General features: G+C 41.2%; 1 protein-coding gene across 1 annotated transcript in view; it reads right to left on the minus strand.

Annotated features, from left to right (window-relative positions):
- Positions 1–27,171, minus strand: part of Dnah14 (dynein axonemal heavy chain 14) — a 170,970-nt gene that overhangs the window by 83,839 nt on the left and 59,960 nt on the right. Inside the window, 11 exon segments of the mRNA XM_070023147.1 lie at positions 285–417; positions 2,571–2,723; positions 7,190–7,312; positions 8,233–8,477; positions 10,109–10,184; positions 12,904–13,156; positions 15,388–15,596; positions 17,432–17,519; positions 18,003–18,209; positions 23,162–23,296; positions 26,338–26,427. Of these exon segments, the coding sequence (XP_069879248.1) occupies positions 285–417; positions 2,571–2,723; positions 7,190–7,312; positions 8,233–8,477; positions 10,109–10,184; positions 12,904–13,156; positions 15,388–15,596; positions 17,432–17,519; positions 18,003–18,209; positions 23,162–23,296; positions 26,338–26,427 (1,712 nt within the window).

Below are 27,171 nucleotides of genomic sequence, written 5' to 3' on the forward strand. Positions count from 1 at the left end.
AAAAGTTGCTAAAGGAGCAAATTTTAAGTGTTTTCATTAAAATAAATGTCAAGTGTATGGGGCAAAGGATGTTAATTAGCTAACAGCTGTTTCCTAACTATATTGTAGGCAAAATAGATAACACTTATTGTCTGTCAAACATGGACAGTTGAGAATAGAAAAAAATTATTTCATTTGAGTAATTTTTCATTTTGGGATAACAGATTTACTTTAAAACAAGGTACACATACATTAAGGCAAACATTTTATCAGACAAATAACATTTGGAGTTTAATATATACAACCTTGACTTTTTAATTTCATTATGTAATAGGACATCTCCTAAGATGGACCCATATTTGATATCCAGTGCTCCTGGGACTTCTAACTTCTCAAGCATTTGGTTAATGGTCGCCGTTTTCCCAACACCAGACTCGCCTAGGAGGAAATACACGTTAGCACGCTGAAGTGAAGCAATAGCACTCTCCTGCCTTTGAAATTTGTACAGCCTCCCCTACTACTGGAGGCTGAACGCAGGGCTTTACACTCTTGTTCAGTGTGCTTGTGCATGGTGCCATGTTATCACTTGATCCACGCCTCCAACACAGCTTTCTGTTGGTTAATTAGAGACAGAGTCTCATGGACTTTTCTGCCTGGGCTGGTTTTAAACTGTGATCCTTTTTTTCTTCTTTCTTCTCTCTTCTTTTTTTTTTTTTTTAAATTAAAGCAGGAGAAGCTAATTTAAGTGGTTAATATGAACCTCTCAATCTGTTTGATTTACATCCTTTATTAGAAGTAGATTAAGAGCTAATCATTATTTCTATTGCAAATATTTTTGCTTGTAGCATACTACAAGAGATACTACTAGTAGAGATACTACAAGAAATGAAATCTCCATTTGTTGGGAGCCAACTGTAAAGTTTAAAGGTCATCTTGACCCTGATGCTCACTTGAAGGCACGTACAAGGAGCTGGCTTTCTTGAAAAACACCCGGTGCCCGGGATTGCTTTGCTATGTCTTCAGAGTTTGTTTTACTTTCTACCAGTTGACCTTGGCCTGTTTTTACTGCACTCTGTTTTTACTGAAATTTTCCTCGTTTTTCTGGACTACTGTAACCTTATGTTATCTCTTGACTTCTAATAGTATATATTAGGGAAAGTTAAAAATAAACGGTACTGCAGTCTTGAGCTGCAGACCTCCTGACCCCATCCTTTGTCTTATGTCTTTATTTTTCCGTCCTTGCCCCCTAATTCAGGATTCCCTTTCGTTGCCGGCAGGCTCCGGCATCCATTAATTCGTGTGTGTGTGTGTGTGTGTGTGTGTGTGTGTGTGTGTGTGTGTTTGTGTGTGTGTGTGTGTGTGGCAGTCTTGCTATGAAACACAGACAGGTTTCAAACTCATGATCTTTCTGTTTCAAAACTTCTCAAGGGCTGGGACTACAGCTGTGTGCCAGCATTACTAGCTCTTTGAAAATGTTCTACCAGTACAGTCTGCAGGAGAAATTTAGTGATACATTTCTTTACTTTTTGGTAGTTCTGGGATTTGAACTTGAGGGCTCATGCTTGCTAGGCAGGGGTTCTAGCACTAAAGCCATGGGCCTGGCCATGACTTTCTTTCTGAAGCAGAAAGGGACCTGTGACTTCACATTCCACAAAGAAGTACAGTAGAAACAGTGATTGGCACGCTATGGATTTTCAGAGTTACATTGCCAAGTTTTTGTTTTTGTTGTTTTCTTTTTTGTTTTTTGGTTGGTTGTGGGGCTTGAACTCTGGGCCTGGGCGCTGTCCCTCAGCTCTTCAGTTCAAGGCGAGTGCTCTACCACTTGAGCCACAGCGCCACTTCTGGTTTTCTGGTGGTTTATTGGAGATAAGAGCCTCATAGACTTTCCTGCACTGGATGGCTTTGAACTTTGAACTCAGATCTCAGCCTCCTGAGTAGCTAGGATTACAGGCGTGAGCCACTGGTGCCCGGTTTACTGCCATGTTTTTGAAGGTAGAAATAAAAATGTCACTCAATTTGCCTCTGTTGATACACAAGTTAGAGGATTGGTAAAGGTAACTGGTAAATTCAAAGAAATGTTTAGAGTAGGAGTTACATCAAATTACCCTTTAGTGACAGTAGAGGCTGAAAATATTTGTGTAATAATGTTTAATTAAACCAATTGGGACTTGAAAGCCCATTGTCTATTGAGGTCAACCCAATTTTTTATAATACTTCTAATTCTAGAATTAGTCCTGGGGGAAATAACAATATAGAAAGATTTATAATGCCCAAGCTGCACATGGAGGCTCAGGAGACAGAGGCAATAGGACTACATAGAGAGTTCTAGACCAGCTCTTATTGTACTGTCCATACTGGAATGTGGGTGTTCATGAACTGCTGTGTGTCTGTCCTGTACTGGAATGTGGGTGTTCATGAACTGCTGTGTGTCTGTCCTGTACTGGAATAGTCTTGGTTAGAACAGAAATCAATATAAACTGCCAAACCCTTTCAAGGGCCTGTTTATTCACCCACTTCAAAACTGCAAAGAATAAGTCATCTTCAGACCTCTTCTTACCTCTGACATGGTTTCAGTTACACATTTGTCTTACCTATGAGCAGCACAGGGCTGGAGCTCTTCAGGAGCAGGCTCATGAGGAACGTGAGGCAGGTGGTGTCCCTGGTGGCAGTATGGTTAATCCACCCTCCGTACTCCATCAGGATGTTCTCACCAGCTCGTTGGAGGTCACTCAGCAGTGATGTCCCTAAGTTCAAAAACCTTTCAAGTTTCCAATGGCCTAGAAGGAAATGCTAATCTAGTCTTTTAGGTACTAGATGCTTTTTGATTCCATTTAATAGTAAGCTTTTCACTCATGCTACACAAATGGCCTTTGCTATTATAAATAAATTAGATTTATGCAATATTCATAGCGTTTCACATACGCATGGAATCACTTCTTGTAAGTAGAATTGTGGTCAACATAAATTATAAACTGTACACTTTATACTTTTAAACACAGGGCCTCACATTTATTAAGCTTGTTTCTTCTCTTGGCAGGTGTTCTACCAGTTGAGCCACACTTCTAACTGTGTGCCATTTGCTGGTTATTTCGGAGATGGAAACCAGTGAACTTTTCTGCCTGGGTTGGCTTCAGTCATGACCCTACAGATTCCAGCCTCCTCAGGAGTGGCACAGGTGTGAGCCACAGGCATCTGGCTTATGATTTTGATGGACACTGATAAATTGCTTGCCAATACTGGAGTCTTTATACCTTCCCAAAGTAACCAAGACCTTTGCCAAGGTTAAAGATGAAAAAAAAAAAGAATCTCTATTAGAGAGAGAGAGAGAGAAAGAGAGAGGGGGGAGGAAAGCAGGCAGAGGGAGGCAGCTCTGGCTTTCTTTTTCTTGGCCCTCAAACAGCAAACCTGAGTCTTAACTTGATCAGTTTGTTTAATTTCTTCAGTAATCTCGCTGGGTTGAATTGTAGTATTATGAAATTCATATTTAAACGTATCAAGTGGGATGGGAAGCCTAAATAAGGTGTGTGGTTCATCTCATGCTTTCCTCCAGTCCCCTCTCTACCGTGAGAGTGGAAAGAGAGTTCTGCAATCCTCCGGACAGAGGCTAGCCCATCTTTTCCCTTTCAGTCAGTGCTATAACCAGGCAAGGATGCTAAGAGGTTTCACCTATTGTTCTGGGTCTCGGGGCATGGCTCAGGGGTAGAGCAAGCACTGGGTTTGCCCTCGCTCTTTGCTTTCTGTACTCACCCCATTTGCTTATCCTCCCCCCAAGTTCATGAAGGCAGCCACAGGCCCTCGTGGGGGGACCAACCCTCGTTGTGGAGAGGCACCCACCTAGCAGAAAGCACTGGACACAAGGCCCCTGAGAAATGCAAGGTCCACGCTGCAACCTCTGAGGTCTGGGGGCAGAAGCAGCGCTGTTTCCCGAAGTCCGGCCCAGGCCCTGCACCGTTGGGCGGTGGCCCCACAAGGCCCTGCTCTCCCTATCCTCTCCTGCAGCTCGCGTGCATTTATCTAAATCCACTTCTCTCTTACTGGACGTCAGTACAGGCGCCTGAAGCAGTCAGTTCCCATGTGCTTATTCTCCGCCAAGGTACCACAGGCAACAGGCTGCTGAGTGTGCACCAGGCCACACCAATGTCGCAAGGGTCTCCCCAGTGACAGACCCTCATCACCAAGCCTCTGTCTCTAGTGTCAGCTATGTCAAGGACTCTTTTAATGTCATCACTTCATGCCCAACTACTAAAAGGTGTATTTAGGGTGATAAAAATCCTATTTTTAGCTGGGCCCTGTAATCCTAGTTACTCAGGAGGCTGAGATCTGAGGTTGTGGTTGAAGACAGTCCAGGTGGAAAAGACTGGGAGACTCTTCATCTCCAATTAACCACCAAAGCATGGAAGTAGGGCTGTAGCTCAGGTGGTAGTGTTAGCCTTGAGCACATAAGCTCAGGGGGAGAGCCTAGGTCCTGAGTTCGAGCCTCAGAACCAGCCAAAAAAGGAAAAAAAAAGGAAATATGTATATTTTTCCTGTTTGCCATAACAGCTCCACATATAAGAGTAGCTTATGTTGAAAGGGGTGACATGGATCAAGATGCATTGTATTCACAAACTGCTTTGTTAAGTGGCAATCCCTCAGTACAACTACCTAAAGATAACAAAAACTTAAACAAAAAAGAAGAATGCCTTTCAAACCGTGGACTCATTCTTCTGTAAAGCTATGTCAGCTGCTCAGGGTTGGGAGTCCGCCCAGCTTTATCTTTTCGCCCTGCTATCCTTGAACTTTCCCATTCAGGTCCTCCGTGGGAACCTTTTTTCTATTACATATCTGCAACCAGGAGCAAAAAGGGCAAAGAGGAGGAGAATATATATACCCTCCTCTCTTTAAAATTATTTAAAAGGATCATCATCTTCCCACTTTTCTATGGAAGAATGAACCATTTATCATTGATCTTTTTTTTATATTCCCACAAAAATAAAAAGGTATGTACGTTGAGAAACTGATTGGTTAATGTGTCCTGCATCTCCTGATAACAAACAATTAGGATTATTCTTTTTAAATACAAATTCTGTGAGGAAAAGCCTCAGTCACTAGGGGTGGTTGCTGAACAATTCTACAATGCTTCATATGTAAACTGGTTTTTCCCTGGAAAAAGGATTTTGTGAAAAATTTGGTTACAGATTCAGCTTGGAAACCTGTTTGCATGCAGAAAGTTGCAACCAGAAGGAAGCAATGTCTTAGAATAGAACTGGAGAAAATAACACTGGTTTCCCAAAGAGGAAGATATATTTTATTCATAAATAACTATCATTTATTGGATATTGGAGTTATGAATAAATGCTATTAGTTATATCTTTTCTCAATAACAGCAAAAATCTAAGGATAAAAATGACCAATAAGCTAGGCATTGGTGGCTCATGACTGTAATCCTACGTACTTAGGAGGCTGAGATCTGAGGATTGTGTTCAAAACCAGCCCAGACAAAAAGGTCTGTGAGACTCTTATCTGCAATTAATCACCAAAAGAGCCATAAGTGGAGCTACGGCTCAAGTAGTAGAGTGCTAGCCTTGAACAAAAAGCTAAGGGACAGCACCTTAGCCAAGTTCAAGCCCCAGGACTGGGAAAAAAGCAAACTAAACGAAAAAAAGCACAACACTCCCAAAATCAATAATAGCTCTAACATGAAAAACAATGTAGGTGTTTTAAATAACTAAGTCTACTAATATGTACTGGGTGGTAAAATATTGTACAATATAATCTTGGTGTTTCCAGCCAACATAAATGTAGAATTAGATCTTTCTGAGGGTTTTATAATTGTGATAGCCTTGGTTTTTTCCTCTCAAAACTTCCTGCAACCAAACTTTGAAGTTCTTTGGTGAGAGAAATGTGACCTCAAAGCAATTCAACTGTCATTTATTAAATGTCTTACCCACATGCTCTTACACACAGGCGACGGATTACATTCCAGTAAACCTACAGTAAGTTGAAAATAGGGGATTAAAAAGTGTACTTCCTAATCTAGCCTTCTGAGCATCCTGCCTGGGAACACTATGCTGAGTGGTGGGGGCCGTGGCCTGGCTTTGGCTTGCTGCACTGCCCAGCACTAGGAGAGAGCCCTGTAGCTTGTTGCTAGACTGGGAAAAGATCCAAATTCAGAATTCAACATATGGGTTCAACTGAATGGCAACTGTTTTCACAGTTGGAAAAACCATAAGCCAAGGATTTTAAAAAAGAGCTTTAAACTTCTACCCAGCTCCTGACGTGTGGCTCATTCCTGTGTCTCCTGTGACAGGAGACAATTGAGAGAGTTACTGTGGATGGATGTCTATGTCATAAGTAGTAAAAGTATGACTACTCTTTTGTAAATTATTGGCTTTCTTTATAACCAAGCAGAAGATCTTTCATACACGTTTTTCCTGTCTCAGAAGTGGTCTTTGCCGTTTTCTCCTTTCATGTAGTCACAGCAAATTAAAAGAATAAATACTACCACTAATAAAGAGTTTTAATGCATTATAATTTTACAATGTGCCTCTAAACAAATATACTCCACCCGGGCTAGGAAGGTGGCTCAGTGGTAGAGTGCTTGCCTTGCATGCATAAGGCCCTGGGTTCGATTCCTCAGCACCACATAAGCAAAAAGCAGGAAGTGGCACTGTGGCTCAAGTGGTAGAATGCTAACCCTGAGCTGAAGAGCTGAGGGACAGCACCCAGGCCCAGAGTTCAGGCCCCACAACCAGACCCAAAAAACAAACAAACAAACAAACAAACCCAAATATACTCCAAATTTCTCAAAAAGCAATATTCAAAGATTAATAAGGCTTATTTAATAAACATAAATTAGAAACCATCTGTATACAATCTGAATCTATTAGTTCTCAAAGATGGAGACATAACTACTTTTTTTTTTTTTTTGGTCGGTCGTGGGGCTTGAACTCTGGGCCTGGGTGCTGTTCCTCAGCTTTTCAGCTCAAGGCGAGCGCTCTACCACTTGAGCACAGCGCCACTTCCGGTTTTTCTGGTGGTTTATTGGAGATAAGAGTTTCACGGACTTTCCTGCACTGGATGGCTTTGAACTTTGAACTCAGATCTCAGCCTCCTGAGTAGCTAGGATTACAGGCGTGAGCCATCGGCACCCGGCTAATATAGCTACTTTTTATATAGCACTCTCAGAATTTCAGAACAGTTCCAAATATGATTTTTAAAATATTCTTACCTTTATGAATTAGTGTATGAACACTAGGAACTAACTCTGACCAAGGTACGAATTCACATTGCTGTATATCGACAAAATATCCAAAGATAGACTGGTCGCCAATTGGTAGATTGATACCTAACTCTGAAAATGATGAGTGAGAAAATCCAAGTAAGATTAGGGCTCAACTTAGGAGTGCTCAACAGCAATATGAACTCTACTCAAAAGGTAGTGTTTGAAGTAGAGGGTATATATTTTGAAGCAAAGGTTTATCCAACTATATAAAATAGGCCTGTGTTTCCCCTAATATTGAGTGGTACAAAAGCAAACTTACATTAGCTTTTTGTTCTTTCTATACACAGAAAAAGTAAAATTATTGTCTGATGTCCTTAGAAATCTTATTGCAAAGCCCTGCCTACCACCCTGTGCCTGGAAGCTAGCAAATGCTCATAATGTGCTGACTGTGGCCAACCCAATGTGTCACTTATTTGTCACTCAGCTACTTTCCATTGTAAAAGTAATACTGTTTTTTAGTGGGAAATTCTGACATAAAAGGGCTAGGAGTGCAGGGCTCTCACAGAAAAGGCCCTGGTTCCAAAGCGAGTGTCTGGGAGGAGGGGTGAGCAGGACATGCATTTTCAGTATCATGTTTTAGTACTCATCCTAGTTAACAAAATTCTTATAAGTAGATTCATATTTTATCTGTTTGATATCAGCTCCAACAATCTATATGTTTATAGCTCTTTCAATCAGCAATAGTTGATGGGGAGGCTGCTATTTTAAAGTATAAGGTGGATTCCATTTATTGCAATTGACCTCAAAACAAATACAGAGTAAATCCCAGGCTTTATAAAATAACTGGAATTAAAAAAAATTAACAATCTACTATTCTTCGCCTCTAGAAGTTTCTGCTTCACCGTGGTTGGGCTGCGGTTGGCGAGTCTGTGATTTGAGTGGAGTGAGGGTACCTTTTATCTTCACACATTAATCAATCAGAGCCCATCACAGTTTCTAATAAATATTCTAAATAAGCACAATAATGATTTTTTGCTCCCAGAACATACCTCTATGTGAATCGTGTTCAAATATTTCACGAACAAGGCTATCAAAATTATAGGTTACTTCTGCAAGTGAATTATTTCCAAATGTTGAATGAAATATTACATCGTTTTCATGCTCATCTTCACGTTTTAAAGTTCCTCCAAAGGCCCAGGTAAATGCAAATACAAAAAGCTTTTGGAGCATTATTGCTAATTTATCTGGATTTTTCTCCAGAAACCATGTACTTTCATCCGTGGAATAGCTGCTTCTGGAAGGTGAAGGGTAAAATTTTTAGAAAAGAGCAAATAAGTTTACTTTAATATTCTGCCAGTTTCATCCTTAAATACTACAATTAAATGTTGATATAAAAATTTTAGGGCCAGGCACTGGTGGCTCACGCCTGTAATCCTAGCTACTCAGGAGGCTGAGAGACAAGCCAGCCTAGTCAGGAAAGTCCACGAGGCTTGTCTCCAATTAACCACCAGAAAACCAGAAGTGGTGCTGTGGCTAGCCTTGAGTGAAAAGAGCTCAGGGACAGTGTACTTACTAGATTACACTCTGTTAACAGGAATTATACAACTTATGGGCAGGACTAGGAAAGAAAACTGGAGAAAGCAAAGGAAGAGGTGACATTGTCCAAAAAAAAATGTACTCATGCTGGGTGTGGATGGCTCATGCCTATAATCCCAGCTACTCAGGAGGCTGAGATCTGAGGATCATGGTTCAGAGCCAGCCCTGGCAGGAAAGGCCATGAGACTCTTATCTCCAACAAACTACTAGCCCAGAAAAACCTGGAAGTAGTGCTGTGGCTCAAGTGGTAGAGCCCTAGCCTTGAGCAAAAGAAATTCAGGGACAGCACCCAGGCCCAGAGTTCCAGCTCTAGGCCCAGCACCAATAAAGGGGCGAGGGAGGAGAAGAGAGATAGGGGGGGACAGGTGGGATAGAAGTACTCATTACCAGATTTACAAAATAGTAACTCCTCTATACATCACCTTTATAATAACAATTTCTTTTTAACTAAAAACAAAAGATGTTTGAGGGTACCTATGAGAAGACAGAATAATTGCTCTGTGCAGTCAAACTGCCACACCCTGGGATGGGGCAGAGATGAACAGAAGGCAACAGTGGGAATTTTTAGGGTCCCCTGGTAAAGGATGAGCCCAATAGGGGCTCAGGCTTGGATGACAAGAGTCAGCCTTGCAAAAAAAACCAGGTCGTCTCCAGGCCTGAAAACTCACAGGGCCTGGAGAGGACAGAGTCCATTCAGAGGACACTATTCTAGGAAGGAAGAGAAGGAAGGGGAGACCAGGAGGGGAAGTGGGGAGAGAGGAGGGAGGGGAGGCTGGAGAGATAGCTCAGCTGGTAGAGTCACTAGCCAATGAACAAAAGTGTCAGGTAAGGAGCTCAGCTTGAGCTCATCTCAGACAAAAATGAAAAAGAACGGAGAGGGGAAGGGGAGAGGAAGGGGAGGGGAGGGGAGGGGAAAGGAAGGAGAGGACAGAGAAGTGACACAACAACCTGGCTTCAAGGAGCCCCTGGCTGACTCCACACACTGCAGCCACGCAACTCACAGGACTCTGGCTTTATGAGTGAGACAAAAATTAAAAGATGTGGTCACTGCTTCAACCTTTTACATCTTATAAATGGCAGCTTCAATAAAAGAGATTCATATCAATTTTGTAACTTTCTCAAATACATACAGAGGATGGACAATTAGTCATAAAAGGCGCATTATTTTCAAACAGTATGCAAATTGTTCTTTGTGAGGTGTACTGAGGTCTCTAAGTTGGAATGAAGTGCATTCAGGTGGGTTTTCACATTATGGCAAAACCTAGCATGGCTTCTCGGCCACTAGTCCTGCATGCATCTGAGCGCAGGCACTACCAGAACGTGACTGACCTCCTCTCATCCTTGAATTTGATTTTGGGAGCTTGTGGCTCCTCAGCTGGAGTGTCATTCTTGTAATTCTTATCACCTTAAAAAGAAGAAGATTTTGCACAATGAGCAACAGCTGGTTAGTGAAGGAGGCTGAGCCTCCAGTGCTGCCCCTGCTCTGAGCTCCACATCCCCACCACTTCCTGGTGTCCAAGTCACGAACCCAGGCAGGAAGCCATTACTCACCCTTCTTATCTTATTTTTCCTACTATTTTTAAAATACTGAAATAAAATTTACCTTAGAAAATACAGAAAATCCCACGGGAGAAAATGCACATAACTATCACTCCCAGATGGCAGCCGTAAAAATGTTAATGTACTTCTTATATACTGGCTTATAAGTTACACACATATTTTAAATTTTAAACTTAAACACATTTAAAAAACTTGTATTCTTATCTAGCTCTTCAATTTTAAGCTGCTAAAATCCTTCACAACATACTTTTGCTGCACTGTAATTTACCAAGCTCTTCCCCCATTGTTCAAATTTAGGCTGCCTTATAATTGCAAATAAGTCTGCTACCTATGTGCAAACCTCCTTGTGCATAAATCTTTGTGCACCTCTTGGATTATTTCTTTACATCATGGCTCCACAAAAAGTGATACTAAGGCAGAGTACACTAATATTGTCTACAAACATTTCCAAATAGCTTGCCAAAGAAGGAAGAATCACTGTACTTCAAGTACCTTACGTTAAAGTTTATGTGTCAGCACACTGTAGCCACTGATGTGTTTTGTTTTAGAAAATCCTACTATTTGACAGAAAAGATTCATCCTACTTTCAAAGAAAATTTACTTCTATTTCTTGTAATGTTGAATATTTTCGTAAAAGCTTTATTGAAAATGTTAGTAAATGTTTAAGTTGTTCAAAGAAGTTTTCTATCTGCCTCCTCCTCCTCCTGCATTACTTCACCTATTTTTTCCTTGCTGTATTTTGTTTATACACTGTCCCACTGACAGACAGATGTTATGTTGGTTTTCCACCTTTTATCTAGATGAACATTTGCATGCAAATGTCTGAATTCCTGCTCTCAGTTATTTTCAATACCTGTGCAAAATTGGAATTACCATAATCCTTTCCATACTGGCTCATAGCATTTTATTTTTGATGAGTTTCTCCACTGCTATGCTAATATCTGTTACTGTTAGTAACATCCATCCCAGTGTGTGTGAAGTGGTATCTCACTGTGGTTTGGTTTCTATTGCCATAGTGAGTGGTAATACTAAGTGCTTTTCCACCTGCTTGCTGGTCATATATGTCTGCCTTCTTCTAAAAATTGCCTATTCATAGTCTTTGCCCATTTTTGAATTGGTTGCTAATGAGTTTTTGTGGATGTTCTTTATGTATTATGGATATTAACCTCTACATGTGATTTGCAAATATTTTCTCCCATTCTATGGGTTATCTTTTAATATGTATCTTTTGGTGTACAGATTTTAATTCTGATGTCTAATTTTTCTTTTGTGCCTTATGAGGAGCAACTTTTATAATACTGTACTGTTGGCTTTCCTTTGCTAAACTTAGCTAAGTGGTAGATGAAACAAATCTGATCTATGTTTGTTTCTGTATTTGTTTAATTAATGACTCTAGAGAGAATATAGCTGATACAAACTGGATTTGTTTCCAATTACATAACTTGGACTAGTTGCTCTTGTTCAGCAGGTATAAGACACAATAAGAGAAAGCAAATGGAAGTCTTGTGGGCTGACCATGCTTCACATACAAGAGGGTTACCCGAGAGCTTCCGGAAGTCTTCTAACATCATGTTCATTCTTCCCCACAGGAAAGGTCAAATGAGCCATCAACCTAAATCATCAATTCTTCATTTGGTCTTGATTAACATATTTTCTTAGTCTTTTAATGATCACCAAGCCTTTATCACTTACCTCAAACCTACCTTTCATCTTTGGATTAAGTTCACTTCTAATTTTGTAGGAAGAATTGAACTCACCAGAGGTGACAACTTTCAGGTTTCTAAGTCCTTACCCAGACACATTTGTAATGCTCATCTCTCCCAAGGCCTATGAGAGGCCTTCCTATAGTTAACTGATGTCCACAGGCATCTTCTAAGGTCTATTTTTTGCCTCTGTCTGCTTGCTTGCTTCCTATTCTCAGCTTCTTCCTCTGTGGGTCCTTCCCATTCTGGGTATTCTCCTTGGATGACCTCATTCACGCTCATGCTGATGAATGCCAAATTTGGACCCGCTTTGGAGCTTACCTTCCTGCTGGATGAATTCAACTGAATATCCCACACAATCTACATGTAAAAACTTAATCCATTATTTCTTAGAAACTAGCCCTCTTGAAATTCTGCTTCAGTTGGTGACAACTCAAGCTCCCTAGTCAGAAACTAGAGACTGATTCTTGCTCTTTCCCTTCCCCCCGCCCTCATTGACATAGGCACTGTTTTGGTGTCTGTTCACTCATACCACCATACTAGCTCAGGATTCCTCATCACTGACTGTCCAGCCTGCCTCATTTCCAGTTTCTTCCACTCAGATGCACTTTCCACACCATTTCTGGAGCAGTCAATTTAAACAGCAGTTCTCACTTCACCATGTTCTTCCTCCACTTAAAGTCCTCTTTTTCTATAAGTGATTAGTTTTTTAATGCACAGGTCTGCCATTGGTTCAAATAGGCTGAAAATTCTTGGCCTCTTGTTTTATTGTCTTTTATAAAATCTATCATGAATTGATAAAGTGTCACAGACTAGATAACACATAATGTCATTATTAGAATTAGGAGAATAAAAACTCACCTTGTCCAAAGCCTCCTTTCGTACTCATGAATTCAAAGAAAGAATCAAGAATTCTGCACAGGGTTGTAACGGCTGTTATGCTGTGCACAGGGAAGGGCTGGAATTTCTGAAATTTCTTTATAAATCGCAGACCCTCTGGGACACTTTTTTTAATCAATAATTCAAGACAGTTCACTCCTGATTGACTCATAATATTAGAAGTTTTCAAAAGCCATGTCTGAACATAAGGCTCCCATCCCAGGTCAACAGGGTCCTGATACAAAATAAAACATAGAATGTCTTATGGAAATGCAACAATTCTCCTACCTTCTTACTATCTTTTTACTGCATCACACCTGTGATGAATGACTATTTATTGAAGGGAAAATGGTCATGGGATGATGTGAGATTCTTAAGCATGGTATTTCTTAAGACATCAGGCAATGTATGATGATCAGCAGGCATATGCTGAGATCCCATGCAGGTGTGGGCTGTTTCCTGACTATCTAGAGGCCATCAGCACCTGGCTCAGACTATTACATCAGAGCCAAGACTAACCATAGACAAATCCTTATTTTTGTGTGTCTTCTCCCTCTTCACCAGTCTCAGTGATGTGTTTCCCACGTTATAAGAAACATGGGATAATAAGGGGCCTCGGGAAATCTTTCTTCTATTGGAAATGCAATTCCTATCAGCAGCCTAGCCTGTCTACATAAAAAGTCCTGCTCGCTCAGAGCTATGGACATGCTGACACTCGGCCTATGGGAGAAGAGGTCACAACTATGATTATGAACTATAAACTCAATCACAAGGCTTTGTGGGACATAAACGTCTGAATTATTGGGGGTCACTTTACTGGTCCAGAGGTAAAAGTAACTTAACCTACTGCAGAAAGTGGCTAGTTACTATTATAAGCAACACACATTGTTAAAAAAATCTGTATTGAAAACTCACCGCACACACCATTGCACACCACCTATGAGAATTCACCATGTACACCATCACACACTTCCTTATGAGAACTCACCACATACACCATCACACACTGCCTTATGAGAACTCACCACATACACCATCCATCACATACTGTCTTATGAGAACTCACCACATACACCATCACACACTGCCTTATGAGAATTCACCACATACACCATCCATCACATACTGTCTTATGAGAACTCACCACATACACCATCCATCACACACTGCCTTATGAGAACTCACCACATACACCATCCATCACATACTGCCTTATGAGAACTCACCACATACACCATCACACACTGCCTTATGAGAACTCACCACATACACCATCCATCACATACTGTCTTATGAGAACTCAACACATACACCATCCATCAAACACTGCCTTATGAGAACTCACCACATACACCATCCATCACACACGGCCTTATGAGAACTCACCACATACACCATCACACACGGCCTTATGAGAACTCACCACATACACCATCCATCACATACTGCCTTATGAGAACTCACCACATACACCATCACACACTGCCTTATGAGAACTCACCACATACACCATCACACACTGCCTTATGAGAACTCACCACATACACCATCACACACCGCCTTATGAGAACTCACCACATATACCATCCATCACACACTGCCTTATGAGAACTCACCACATACACCATCCATCACACATGGCCTTATGAGAACTCACCACATACACCATCCATCACACACGGCCTTATGAGAACTCAACACATACACCATCACACACTGCCTTATGAGAACTCACCACATACACCATCCATCAAACACTGCCTTATGAGAACTCACCACATACACCATCCATCACACACGGCCTTATGAGAACTCACCACATACACCATCACACACGGCCTTATGAGAACTCACCACATACACCATCCATCACATACTGCCTTATGAGAACTCACCACATACACCATCACACACTGCCTTATGAGAACTCACCACATACACCATCACACACTGCCTTATGAGAACTCACCACATACACCATCCATCACACACTGCCTTATGAGAACTCACCACATACACCATCCATCACACACTGCCTTATGAGAACTCACCACATACACCATCACACACTGCCTTATGAGAACTCACCACATACACCATCACACACTGCCTTATGAGAACTCACCACATACACCATCCATCACACACTGCCTTATGAGAACTCACCACGTACACCATCCATCACACACTGCCTTATGAGAACTCACCACATACACCATCACACACTGCCTTATGAGAACTCACCACATACACCGTCCATCACACACTGCCTTATGAGAACTCACCACATACACCATCACACACTGCCTTATGAGAACTCACCACATACACCATCCATCACACACTGCCTTATGAGAACTCACCACGTACACCATCGCACACACCTTATGAGAACTATGTACACCACTGCACACTGGCTTATAACCCACCATGTACACCATTGCACACTGGCTTAAGAGAACTCACCATGTATACCATCGCACACCGGCTAATAGTAGCAGGACTGGCTTTGGAGAGAGTGTCCACTTCAAATATCAGACGCACTGTGTTGGTCAGTGCAATTCTCTCACTGTTTGCCAGGCACAGTGTCCTTGTATCATCCAACACAGAGTTCAGGGTCTCCACCCACAAGATGTCTACTGGGCCATCAAAGACAACCCACTTCCAATCAAGATCTGGAGAGAACAGTATTGTTAATGTGGTCAGGAGCAGTCTCGGCTGCTCTCATTGCATTTTTAAAATTTATGATTTAGATGAAAACTGGTGTTCTGGGAAAACACTGATGTGTGTGTACACTAGTCTGTATTGCACTGGAGCCCGGTGCTAGACATTCTTCACCTGCACAACAGTATGAGAGTGAAAAGAAGTGACACTTACATGTGGGCTCTAGTATTCATTACATGTGGAGATTCATGATACATACTTGATAAGGCCTTGAGCATTCTTAGACTGTCGAATGGGATAATGGAGAAAATGGAGATTGATTTTATCTTTTTCTTAATAGTATGATTTGTCAATCTTTCCTTTTTACTGAGAAACATTTTTTAGATGTGTTGCCCCTGGTGAACAGCAAAGGTAAACAGACACCCTTTGAAGAAAGAAACAAATCATGTTTGGAACTAATCCATGCCTCTTTATGCACCGGTTCCATTTGGGCTGCTGTGGAATTGGTGGCTTATAAGCAAGTTTACTTCTCGCTGCTCTGGACCAAGGTACTGGCATATATAGGGTCTGGTGAGGGTGGGCTTCTTGTTCTCAGGAGTGCAAGCGTGTCTCCCCTGGGCTTCTTCTGCAGGAGCATTAATTCCATCCACATAGGTTCTTGTGACCCATTCTCCCCAAAGCCTTACCTCCTAATAGCCTCACCCTAATGGTTAAGATTTTAAGACTTGAATCTTGGGAAGGATATAAATTTTCAGACCACAGCACACATGCTTGTGTCCACCACTGCACTCCATTGCAGAAAATCTATTCATCAGGAGAGGGGAACATGCATAGGTTACACAGCAGACAGAAGAGTTATCACTAAAGGTATTATCCTAGCCCAGGAGAATCAAAGAGTAGAGTCAGGCTCCATAAAGAAGCCAGTGTGAAGATGGGCTTGACTGGCTGAAAACCCTGTCCTACAGCTTGTTCTAAAAACTCCATAAGAAAACTCAATATGTAAGTCACTGTACTCTTTTCAAAATGACAGGTAAAGCTTCAGGAAGGTAAAGCAGCAATAGAAGTCTCTCTTGAAGTCTGTGTCATAAATGTGCTGCTGAAGAGCACGTTGTTAGGTGGTTCAGTCTGGACCAGGCAAAGCAATGGCTTCAACTCCTCCAGCAGGCCATCAGCTCTTAAGGACCAGGGACCAGACTGTATGCACATTTCAGTTTCTGGGGCATGTGGCCAAATATCCAGCATGTATCAATCAGATGAGCAACTCATTGAGACAATCTGTTGTGGATGGTCACAGAAAGACTGCCTGGAGTCCCAGTTCAGGAGCATTACCATGGTGTGTGTGTCTGCTGTTCCACATGCCTTTGCCACCTTTAGTATCTACTTGGTTCTAATGGCAGATTATAGTCACTTATAAAATGAAGGGCTAGGTAAGCCTTAGGAGATAAATAATAATATATATTGCAACAGTGTATGTGGTAATACTATACACATTTTAAATAAATATTGGAGAAAAAAAGTTGTATAACACAGAATATCACTAATCAAAAATGCACTTAAAGGGGCTGGGAAGGTGGCTCAGTGGTAGAGCGCTTGCCTTGCATGTCTGAGGCCCTGGGTTTGATTCCTCAGCACCACATAAGAAAAAAGCCAGAACTGGCGCTGTGGCTCAAGTGGTAGAGCGCTAGCCTTGAGCTGAATATCTGAGGGACAGCGCCCAGACCCACACTTCAGGCCCCATGACTGGACCAAAAAAAAAAAAAAAAGCACTTAAAGACATAAAGATGGCTCCTATTGGCTCAAAGTTTGTTTTCTATAGTAATGAATCATCTTTACTAATAATACTCACTGTGATCTTCTCTAATTTTAACATTTTTCTCTGTATTATTCACAAACTTATCAGTATCTGTTGTATCAGAGGAATCAAGTTGGAAAACCTAAAATTTGTAAATTTACATATGTAAATAAGTAAAATTTTACTTTGTGATACTTTTCAATTACAATGATATAGCTGATAAAATTTGCCAGTAATCTAATTACTAACAAGAATAAGACTTTTAAAATGGTTTGCCATTTGTATGACTCTTTGAAGAATCTTCCATTGTTTTATTTACTAACGCGATTTTATCTTACTGGCTCAGGATGCACTGCTGGGCAGGGTAACCAGGGTACCTCAGGCACACTTAATTCACTTTGTGCTCCTTTGGAAGCAAATGTCTTCATCTCATGTTACTGGGCATTGAAAAACACAACAGCATGCTCTGTTTTTAATAACACTTTTTTCTTTTAAAAACTGCTCATAATACCTTTAAATTTACTCATATACTACTAACAGGTATCCAAAGATACTTTAGTCCTGGTCTTTGAATATGTAATTGTGTGTTAGTCAAATGAAAATACGTATTCCATATTAAACTTACTGATAAGGTTTCTGACTTTAGTTCAGGATCACCATCATTTTCTGAGTACCTTTCACTATTCAAACACACATAACTTCGAATTGCTGCTGTTAATAACCCATCAGTCCATTCCATAGTGTTAGGATCTAGTTGTCCAAATAGCTCACCAAGAGTAATACACTTTGGATTTAAAACACAAATATCTACTTTTCCTTTTCTTCCTGGAATCTGAGAAAAATTTGGTGTTACTTATAAGACAGTAACTATGATAGAATTATTTAATTTTTGCACTGTTATTATGAAGGTTTTTAAGAGCCTCTCATTAAAGAAAAATCTTCTGAAAAGGTAGCAATTTAAAAGGAACAGTGAAAACTGACATTGTAAAATTATCCATAATATATAGTCTTTTTTGAACTACTAATTATTCTTAAATGGGTGATAATGGCTATCAAATTGCTATGTTATTCCATTAAAATTTTTACAATTAAATATTTAATGACAGCAGCACTGGAACAATTGGAAAATAAAAAGACAGGAAAACAGCAGCAAAATACAGAAGTCTTTCATTATCAGTATTATTTTAAATCTAGATTACTACTTAAAAGAGAATAACACAGAGGACTAAAAAAAATCCAAAACCAAAAATAATATTTGCTGCATAAAGGAGACTTATTCCAGACTCCCAAACAAGACTTTAAGTAGTTTGAAAGTGGAACTATATGAATCATTTTAAAAGTTTAAAAGAGAAAACATGATAAAATTATTCCATATACAGTAACTGGGAGAGGGGCTAGTAGCTATACTAATTTTGGAACCCCTAGAGTTTAGGGTTCTGGTATGGGACTGATTTTATATCAGGAAAATGGATTTTAGGTCAAAGATGCTATATATTGATGAAAAAGTATATTTGTCAAGCAAATAAAATAATTATTGTACACATGCACATCCAATAACAAATACACAGATTGTATGACAGAACTGGAGAAAATGTGTGGTTGTGCATTAGCACTTGGAGTCATGAGTACTCATCTTCAGTAGTAGACAAAACACATAGATGGAGATCCATAACAAAACTGTGACTCAGAGTTAACACTGTACAAAGCACTCTACTTGAGCAGCACATGCTTCCTTTTGAAGTACACATGGAGCATACTGCTGGACAGATCACCTGTTAGGCCACGTTATCTTAACCAATCACAAAGGTATGAAACTAGAAACAGAAGCAAGACTAACAGAAAATGCCAAATATTTAAACAGCCAATGGGTCACTGAATAGATAGCCAGGATATTTAAAAAATACTTTGAGATGAGTGAAAATGAAAATCCAAAATGCCAACATTTTTGAGATGCAATGAAAGTACTAAGAACCAAAATAACACTTATTAAACACATTAAAAGAGAAAAATGTCAAGTCAACTCAAAGTCCTAGCCAAGTAATTAGGCAAGAAAAGAAATAAAAGGCAAACACAGTGGACAGGAAGAAACAAAACCATCTCTATTTGCATATAATGTGATGCTATATATTTTGAACATCCACAAGAATTCATAAAGCAACTATCAGAGCTAATCAACAAATTTTTAAGGTGTAAAATGAACCCCAAAGTCAGTTGTTTCTGAACAGCAACAGAAAGCAATCAAAAAAGGAAATTTTAAGAACAACTTCTTTTACTACAATATCCAAAGAATAAAATGCTGAAAAATAAATTTACTAATAGGAGAACTTCAAAAATATTGCTAAAAGAAAGACCTAAGAATAGGAATACATCCTTTATTCATGGATTGAGAAACTACTGTTAAGATGGTGATGTGTCCTAGAGTGATGTACAGATTCAAGGCTGCTGTGGTTTGGATATGGGTTGGGGGTGCGTCCCTCAAACACCGCTGAGCTGGGAGCCTGGCTCCCTGCGTGCAGTGTTGAGTGAGGAGCCCGTATGGTGTGGGGTCAAGGCATGGTTATCACCCTCAGAAGGGATTACTTTCAGTCTCATAGAGTGACTCGACTCCTTTTTTTCTTGTTGATACTGGTGTTTGACCTCTGGGCCTTCTGCCTGCTAGGCAGGTGTTCTGACACTGAACCATGCCTCCAGCCTATGACTTGGTTCTTGTCAGAGGGTGTCACAAGCAGGAAAGCCCAGCCCCTGCACCCATTGCTTCCCGTCTCTCACATCGAATCTCAGTCTGTGACTCTACTGGGATGCAGTGGAGTCTTGGGAGAGGGGTCTAGGGAAGAACACTGGGTCACTGAGATTCTCGTCTCCTTTTGTTTCTTGGCTACAGTGAACAAGCAGGACTTGACCACCACATGCTCCTATTAGGAGGCACTGTGCCTCCACAGGTACTTTGTCCTAGTTATAGACTACAGACTCACACACCATCTCACTACATCTCTATCTCCTCATACAAGCTGCTGCCAAGAGGTCAAGACACCATCGGCTACGTCATGGTTTTTCAGGAAGGCTCTAACCCTGCTAAACTGTAAGCTGAGTGGGTCTCTTTATAAAGTACTTAGGCTTGGGTATGTGGCTATGTCAACAGAAAACAGACTAGGACAAATTCAATCCCTATCCAAGTTCCAATGGCCTTTGTACAGAAATGAGAAGGATTCAAAGGGGCCTTCAATAGTCATAACAACATTCAAAAGGGCAGTGTGGTAGAGAATTCACATTTCCCACTTTCAATATCACTATAAAATCACATGACAATCAAACCCCAGACATTATGGCATCAGGATAGAGAAATAGCCATGGCCTAAAAGCCAGAGTCCAGAAATAAACCCAAGCAATGTGGTCTTGACATGGGCAGCAACCCCTTGCAAGAGGGAGAGAACAGACTATAGCAAATGGAACAGACAGCACACAGCCGGTGCAGAAGAATGAAGGTGGGTCCCTGCTTCAATGCATATACAAAAATGAACTAAAAATGTGAGAAATAAAATTGTAAGCCATTACAAACAAGAGGTATTTATGACTTTGGATTTAACTATACATTCTTAGATCTGACACCAAAAGCATAAACAATAAAGGAAAAACTAAATAAATTGGATTTAATAAAAATCAATGGCTTCTGTACATCATCATCCAGAATGGGGAAAGATAACTCACAGAACACAAAAATAGGCAAATCTTACATTTAATCATGTTTCATGTCCAGATTATACAAAGAATTCAACTGTGAAACAAAAAGACAATCTTTTTTATAATAATTTTGAGATTAAATGATTGCATCAATTTCACAGTATTGCAGGATAATGATACTTAGTTAAAGTTATAAACACATTTTAACCTTCACAAGGCAAATGGTCATTGTGTTGGTCTATAAAGTTTGTGAATTCTACAAGCAAAAAGATAATCTTTAAAAACAGGATAAAATTGGACATTTCCAAAGAAGATAAACAAATGGCCAATGCATACATGGGAGGGGAGTGGATGTCCATCCTTCATTAAGAAAACATAAATCAACTTCATCATGAGATATTCATATCTGCTTGAACGGGGAAAGAAAAAATGTTAAGAAAGATGTGGAGAAAGAGAAAGTCTCCTCTATTGTTAATGACAAGTTGAAACAGTGTAAGTACCGTGGAGAACATTTATGATGGCTCCTCAAACATTAACTATAGATTTACCATATGACCCAGTACATACCCAAGAGCAATGAAAACATGTATCCCCCTCCCCGCCCCTGCCAAGTTCATGTAAGAATGTTTGTCATAGCAATATTTGGTATATCTAAGAGGTAGAAACAACCTAACTATCTATCTACTGCGTAACAAATAGTGATGAATGGATACACAATTACTATAATTGTTCAGGCCTATAATGAGATGAAATACTGATACATGATACATGCTGCACCTTGGATAAACTCCAACAACACATGCCAGACAAAAGGGCCTTCTAAGTAAAATATCCAGAGTAGGAAATCCATAGAAACAGAAAGGCAATTGGTAGTTGTCAGAGAGCAGGGAGGGTACAGAAAGCGATTGATTCCTTATTGGAGGAGGAGCTGGTTGTCACCATGAGGTGGTGAGAAGGCTTTGAAATGGCAGAGGGGTGAAGATTGTACAGCACTGGGCCTCAGGAAACGCCATGTACTCTATGCTCTTCGAAGCAGTTGCTTGTGAGCCAGGAGTGGTACTTATGTATAATCCCGACCACTCAGGAGGTAGAGGTAAGAAGTCTATGAGTTCAAGGCCAGCTCAGGCAAAAGTACTGAGAGCCTATTCCAAAAGTAAAAAACAAAAGGGATAAGGGCGTGGCTCAGGTAGCGAGGCCCTGAGTTCAATCCCAAGACACTTAACAATTCATGCACAAATGTTTATAACAGCAATGTTGTACGAATTTCTCTTTTTTGTGCATGCTGGTACTGGGATTACATTTAGGGCTTCACACTCTTAGCCTTCTTCCTCAAGGCTGGTGCTCTATCACTTGAGCCACACCACCACTTCTGGTTTTCTCCTGGTTAACTGGAAATAAGGATCTTTTGGATTTGGCTGTTCAGACTGGCTTGGAACTAGATCCTCAGATCTCCATCTTCAGAGTAATTAAGATTCTAGGTTTGAGTCATTAGGGACCAGCGTGTGTGTGTGTGTGTGTGTGTGTGTGTGTGTGTGTGTGTGTGTGTGTGTGTGTGTGTGTGTGTGTGTGTGTGTGTGTGTGTGTGTGTGTGTGTACATGTGGCTGTGAGCATGTGTACAGGTGTGAGCATGTGTGTGAGTGAGTGTGTGAGTTGTGTGTGTGTGAATTTGATCTGGCAGAGTTACACTGTGATCCAGAAACACACATACATACCTAAGAACACACAATAAAAGCACTAAAGAGCATTTCAATGATAAAGAGAAATGAGACCAGATAATAAAAACAAAAAGACAGATTAAACTAAAATACAAATATCTTGACCAGACTAATGAGAAGTTGTGAACTAAAGAGGATGAACCAAACAACAATAATCCCTGAGATTCTGCCTGCTTCCTAAATATGCTCCTTATGAAATACACACATATCCATGTGTAGGTGTATACACACACACGTACACATGTGTATATACACATGCACACATTCACACACACATAAAACTAAAAATGAGAAATAATAGTCAATGAAAACACAGTGAAAAAGAAAATGTTAACTGAAGTATAAAATACAATACAAACAAATCGAGAAATATTTTAATAGAATACTTACCTTTGAAGTAGATCGCCTCTCTGTGATTGATAAGGTGTCTATAATTGGTAACAATATTAATACTTTTTCTAAAATTTTTCTGGCTGCTGTCTTTCCTCCACCTGTTGGACCCACTAACATCACACCCACGCAAGCCTAAAAGAAATGTGTACATTTATTCATTCATAAATCATCTTAACAATTTATGTACAAATATATCTCTTTTTATATCCTTGATCTTCCTTCCAATCATTGTTCCATTACTGTGCTCTGGCTTCTGCTGTTTCTGAATAGGCTAACGTTTAAATCATATAAAGACTCCTAATTTTGAGATTCAAGGCTGACTTACAGTCTTGAGCTGTTTCTACCCTACCTTCCATTTCTTTCTGGCTGCAGCTGTGTAACGCTGTTTGTCAGGACGCTGCAGTCTCCCCTCCCTGGGCTCCGATTCTCCTCTGCCTGAGGTGCTCCCGCGGCACTCTGCCTTTTGGTCATATCCACAGGGCCTTGGACTCCAGTAGACCCTAAGAGTTCCCCAGGGCACGCACCTATCCCAGTCTTTAGTTCCAAAGGATACACCAGATTTTCAAGACTTAATAGTTCCATCTGGATGTCTCATAGAATTCTTAAACTGTAACATAATCGAACTTACATCTTTTCACACCATCACTACTATTATTCCCCTAATCTAGTGGTCAAATCCCTGTGTACCAATTCTCCAGAGTAAGATATTAATCTTTTGTATCCCCTTGTCTCTTACAAAGCTTTTTCCTGGTCCTGTCTCCTGTCCATCCCAACTCCAATTACCTTGTGTTGCCTTGTACTGAGGGCCTGGGCCCTCCTCACACCTGCATGCTGAGGTTCTGCCCCATGTGGTGGCACTGGAGCTGAGAACCCCGCGTGCTCATGTGTGCTTACCAGGTCCTGGCCCGTCTGCTCTAACCACCCCTGCCCTCCTATATGAGGATGAGCAATAAGGTGACCACTCATAATCCTACAAGAGGGTTTAGCAGACACTGAATCTGCCAGTACCTTCATCTTGGATTTTTCCAGGCCCTACAATGTTAAGAATCAAACATGTAAGCTGGATACACTTATAATCCCAGCACTTAGCGTCAAGATCTCAAATTGAAGATAAGCAAGACACCCCAGGACAAACCACGGTGGGTCATCAAGGAATGGCAAAAAAAACCAAAAACAAACAAACAAAAAACAACCTTGCAGTGAATGTCACCTAAAAGAAAGCTGTTGGTTCAACCAAACTTTTACTTTCCAAGTTTACCACCTAGCTACACCCTCAGTTTGCTGTGTTTTGTTTTGCCTCAGTAAATTTTTAGATAGGATTTTGAACTCTTATGTCTGGGTTGATGCTGAACCACCACCCTCCCAATCACTACCAGGTAGTTGCAATAACAGGGACAGGCCACTGTGTTCAGCTTTCTTGGGACTTTTGATTCACAGATATTCCTCATCTGTGTGAATCTGGCTTATCAAGGGCTCAGCAAACTAAACCCGGATTGTTCTCACTGTGTAGCTCGGGCCAGCACACACATTCCCTCTGATCAGTGTGCAGACATTTCTCTTGGGCTTTGCCAATAGTCTAGCTATATGCTCTGGCTCTAGGAAAACTTAGGGCTGAATATGCCACCTCTTTGGGAGGTTAAAAAGTGTGAAAATAAATAAAACTATCAACCAAGCAAATGGGCAGACTCCTGGGCCCATAGTGAGATGACTCAGAATCCTTTACCTGACTGACCCCTGGGTCTGTGGTGAGATGACTCAGAATTCTCTGTCTGACTGACCCCTGGGTCTGTGGTGAGATCACACAGAATCCTCTGTCTGACTGACCCCTGGGTCTGTGGTGAGATCACACAGAATCCTCTGTCTGACTGACCCCTGGGTCTGTGGTGAGATCACACAGAATCCTCTGTCTGACTGACCCCTGGGTCTGTGGTGAGATCACACAGAATCCTCTGTCTGACTGACCCCTGGGTCTGTGGTGAGATCACACAGAATCCTCTGTCTCACTGACCCCTGGGTCTGTGGTGAGATCACTCAGAATTCTCTGTCTGACTGACCCCTGGGTCTGTGGTGAGATCACACAGAATCCTCTGTCTCACTGACCCCTGGGTCTGTGGTGAGATCACTCAGAATCCTCTGTCTCACTGACCCCTGGGTCTGTGGTGAGATCACACAGAATCCTCTGTCTCACTGACCCCTGGGTCTGTGGTGAGATCACTCAGAATTCTCTGTCTGACTGACCCCTGGGTCTGTGGTGAGATCACACAGAATCCTCTGTCTCACTGACCCCTGGGTCTGTGGTGAGATCACACAGAATCCTCTGTCTCACTGACCCCTGGGTCTGTGGTGAGATCACTCAGAATCCTCTGTCTGACTGACCCCTGGGTCTGTGGTGAGATCACACAGAATCCTCTGTCTCACTGACCCCTGGGTCTGTGGTGAGATCACTCAGAATTCTCTGTCTGACTGACCCCTGGGTCTGTGGTGAGATCACACAGAATCCTCTGTCTCGCTGACCTCTGAGTCTGTGGTGACATCACTCAGAATCCTCTGTCTGGCTGACCCCTGGGTTTGTGGTGAGATCACTCAGAATCCTCTGTCTCACTGACCCCTGGGTCTGTGGTGAGATCACACAGAATCCTCTGTCTCACTGACTCCTGGGTCTGTGGTGAGATGACTCAGAATCCTCTGTCTGACTGAGCCTCCCCTGCCCATCCTGCCCTGTGGCCCTGTGCATCGAGTCTGGGGTCTCAGGTACAGTAAAGGACTCCTATGTGTGCTGCATAGCTACAGCTTTGTGTCAGACTTGATTCCGCATAAGCTTTTGGAGTGTGCTCACATAAGTGCAGGAAGACTGGACTGGATTCCAGCCCACAGGCTCTCTCACATACTCAGCACTGTACACCCTCAGGGGTGAGTAGTAGTGTCATGCTGAGGCTAAGGTGATTTCAGATGAGTCCCTGCTCCAGGCTAGTCAGGGGACACTGGCCACATCCTTGGCTCTCGAGACTAATTTGTGCATGTACACTTCCTAATTTGTGCATGTACAAACCCAGAGGTGCTTGACAGTGCAGAGCTCTAGGGTAGACATTCCACACTCTACTCCCTCCACCTTTTCTCTGCTCCAACACCTTACACACAGGCAAAGAACTGCCAACATGTAAGTCTATCCATACCTGTAGTTGAAAATAAAACTGTATGATCTTCTCTTTCTGAGGTGGCCAGTGTTGAAAGCCTAATAGTTTCGTTGAAATGCTTATTGCTTTCTGAAAGGAAATAAGTATGTTAAAGTGCATTGCAAATGAATCCTTTAGTCTTTTTGGAGTAGAAGGGCTATCTGGGAATCATATCCAGCACTATGTACAAGCATGCCAAGCAAGGCCACTGAGCTGCACCTTTAGTTCAAACCCTTTACATTTTAATCCTTCAAAGTCTTGAACTAGGTACCGTTTACTGCACCGTAAGATGGTATTTCTTTGAACTCAGGGCCGTGTGCTTGCTAGATGGATACAATTCTCAGTTTTTTAGTTCACTGACCTCCATCTCTGGAATAATGAAAATTATTACTCTCTATACAAAATTTTATATTCATAGATTTCTGGTAGCAAATTCACAAACCCTCTCAGAACTCTTGCTCCATAATACTTTTAGGAACTAGCTATTGCCAGAGTACCACCATCTCATTACCCTGGGCCATTAAGGGAGCTTTTTAAATGTTATAATGATTATCTTAATGTTTCGGTGTTAAGAATGTTCTAAGATAGCAAGCAAAACTGGAAAGTTCAAAAACATGATCTAGTTATACGCTGAAATGTCCAAGGGGTGTCCTGCAGCTAGCAAAGGCTTCTTAATTTTCTAGCAAAGGGATAAATGTTAACACATTTATCTACACAAAGCAAGTATCACCCTTTCTTTCCACCGGCCACTCCTAGACCCTTCTTCATTCCTTGCATCCCTACAATGAGACAGAATGAAACAGCTGCAGGAGTAGAAGAGATACGCAGCAGAGG

This window comes from Dipodomys merriami, unplaced genomic scaffold (assembly GCF_024711535.1).
Source record: "Dipodomys merriami isolate MVZ:Mamm:240054 unplaced genomic scaffold, mDipMer1.0.p SCAF_158, whole genome shotgun sequence".
Lineage (NCBI taxonomy): Eukaryota > Metazoa > Chordata > Mammalia > Rodentia > Heteromyidae > Dipodomys > Dipodomys merriami.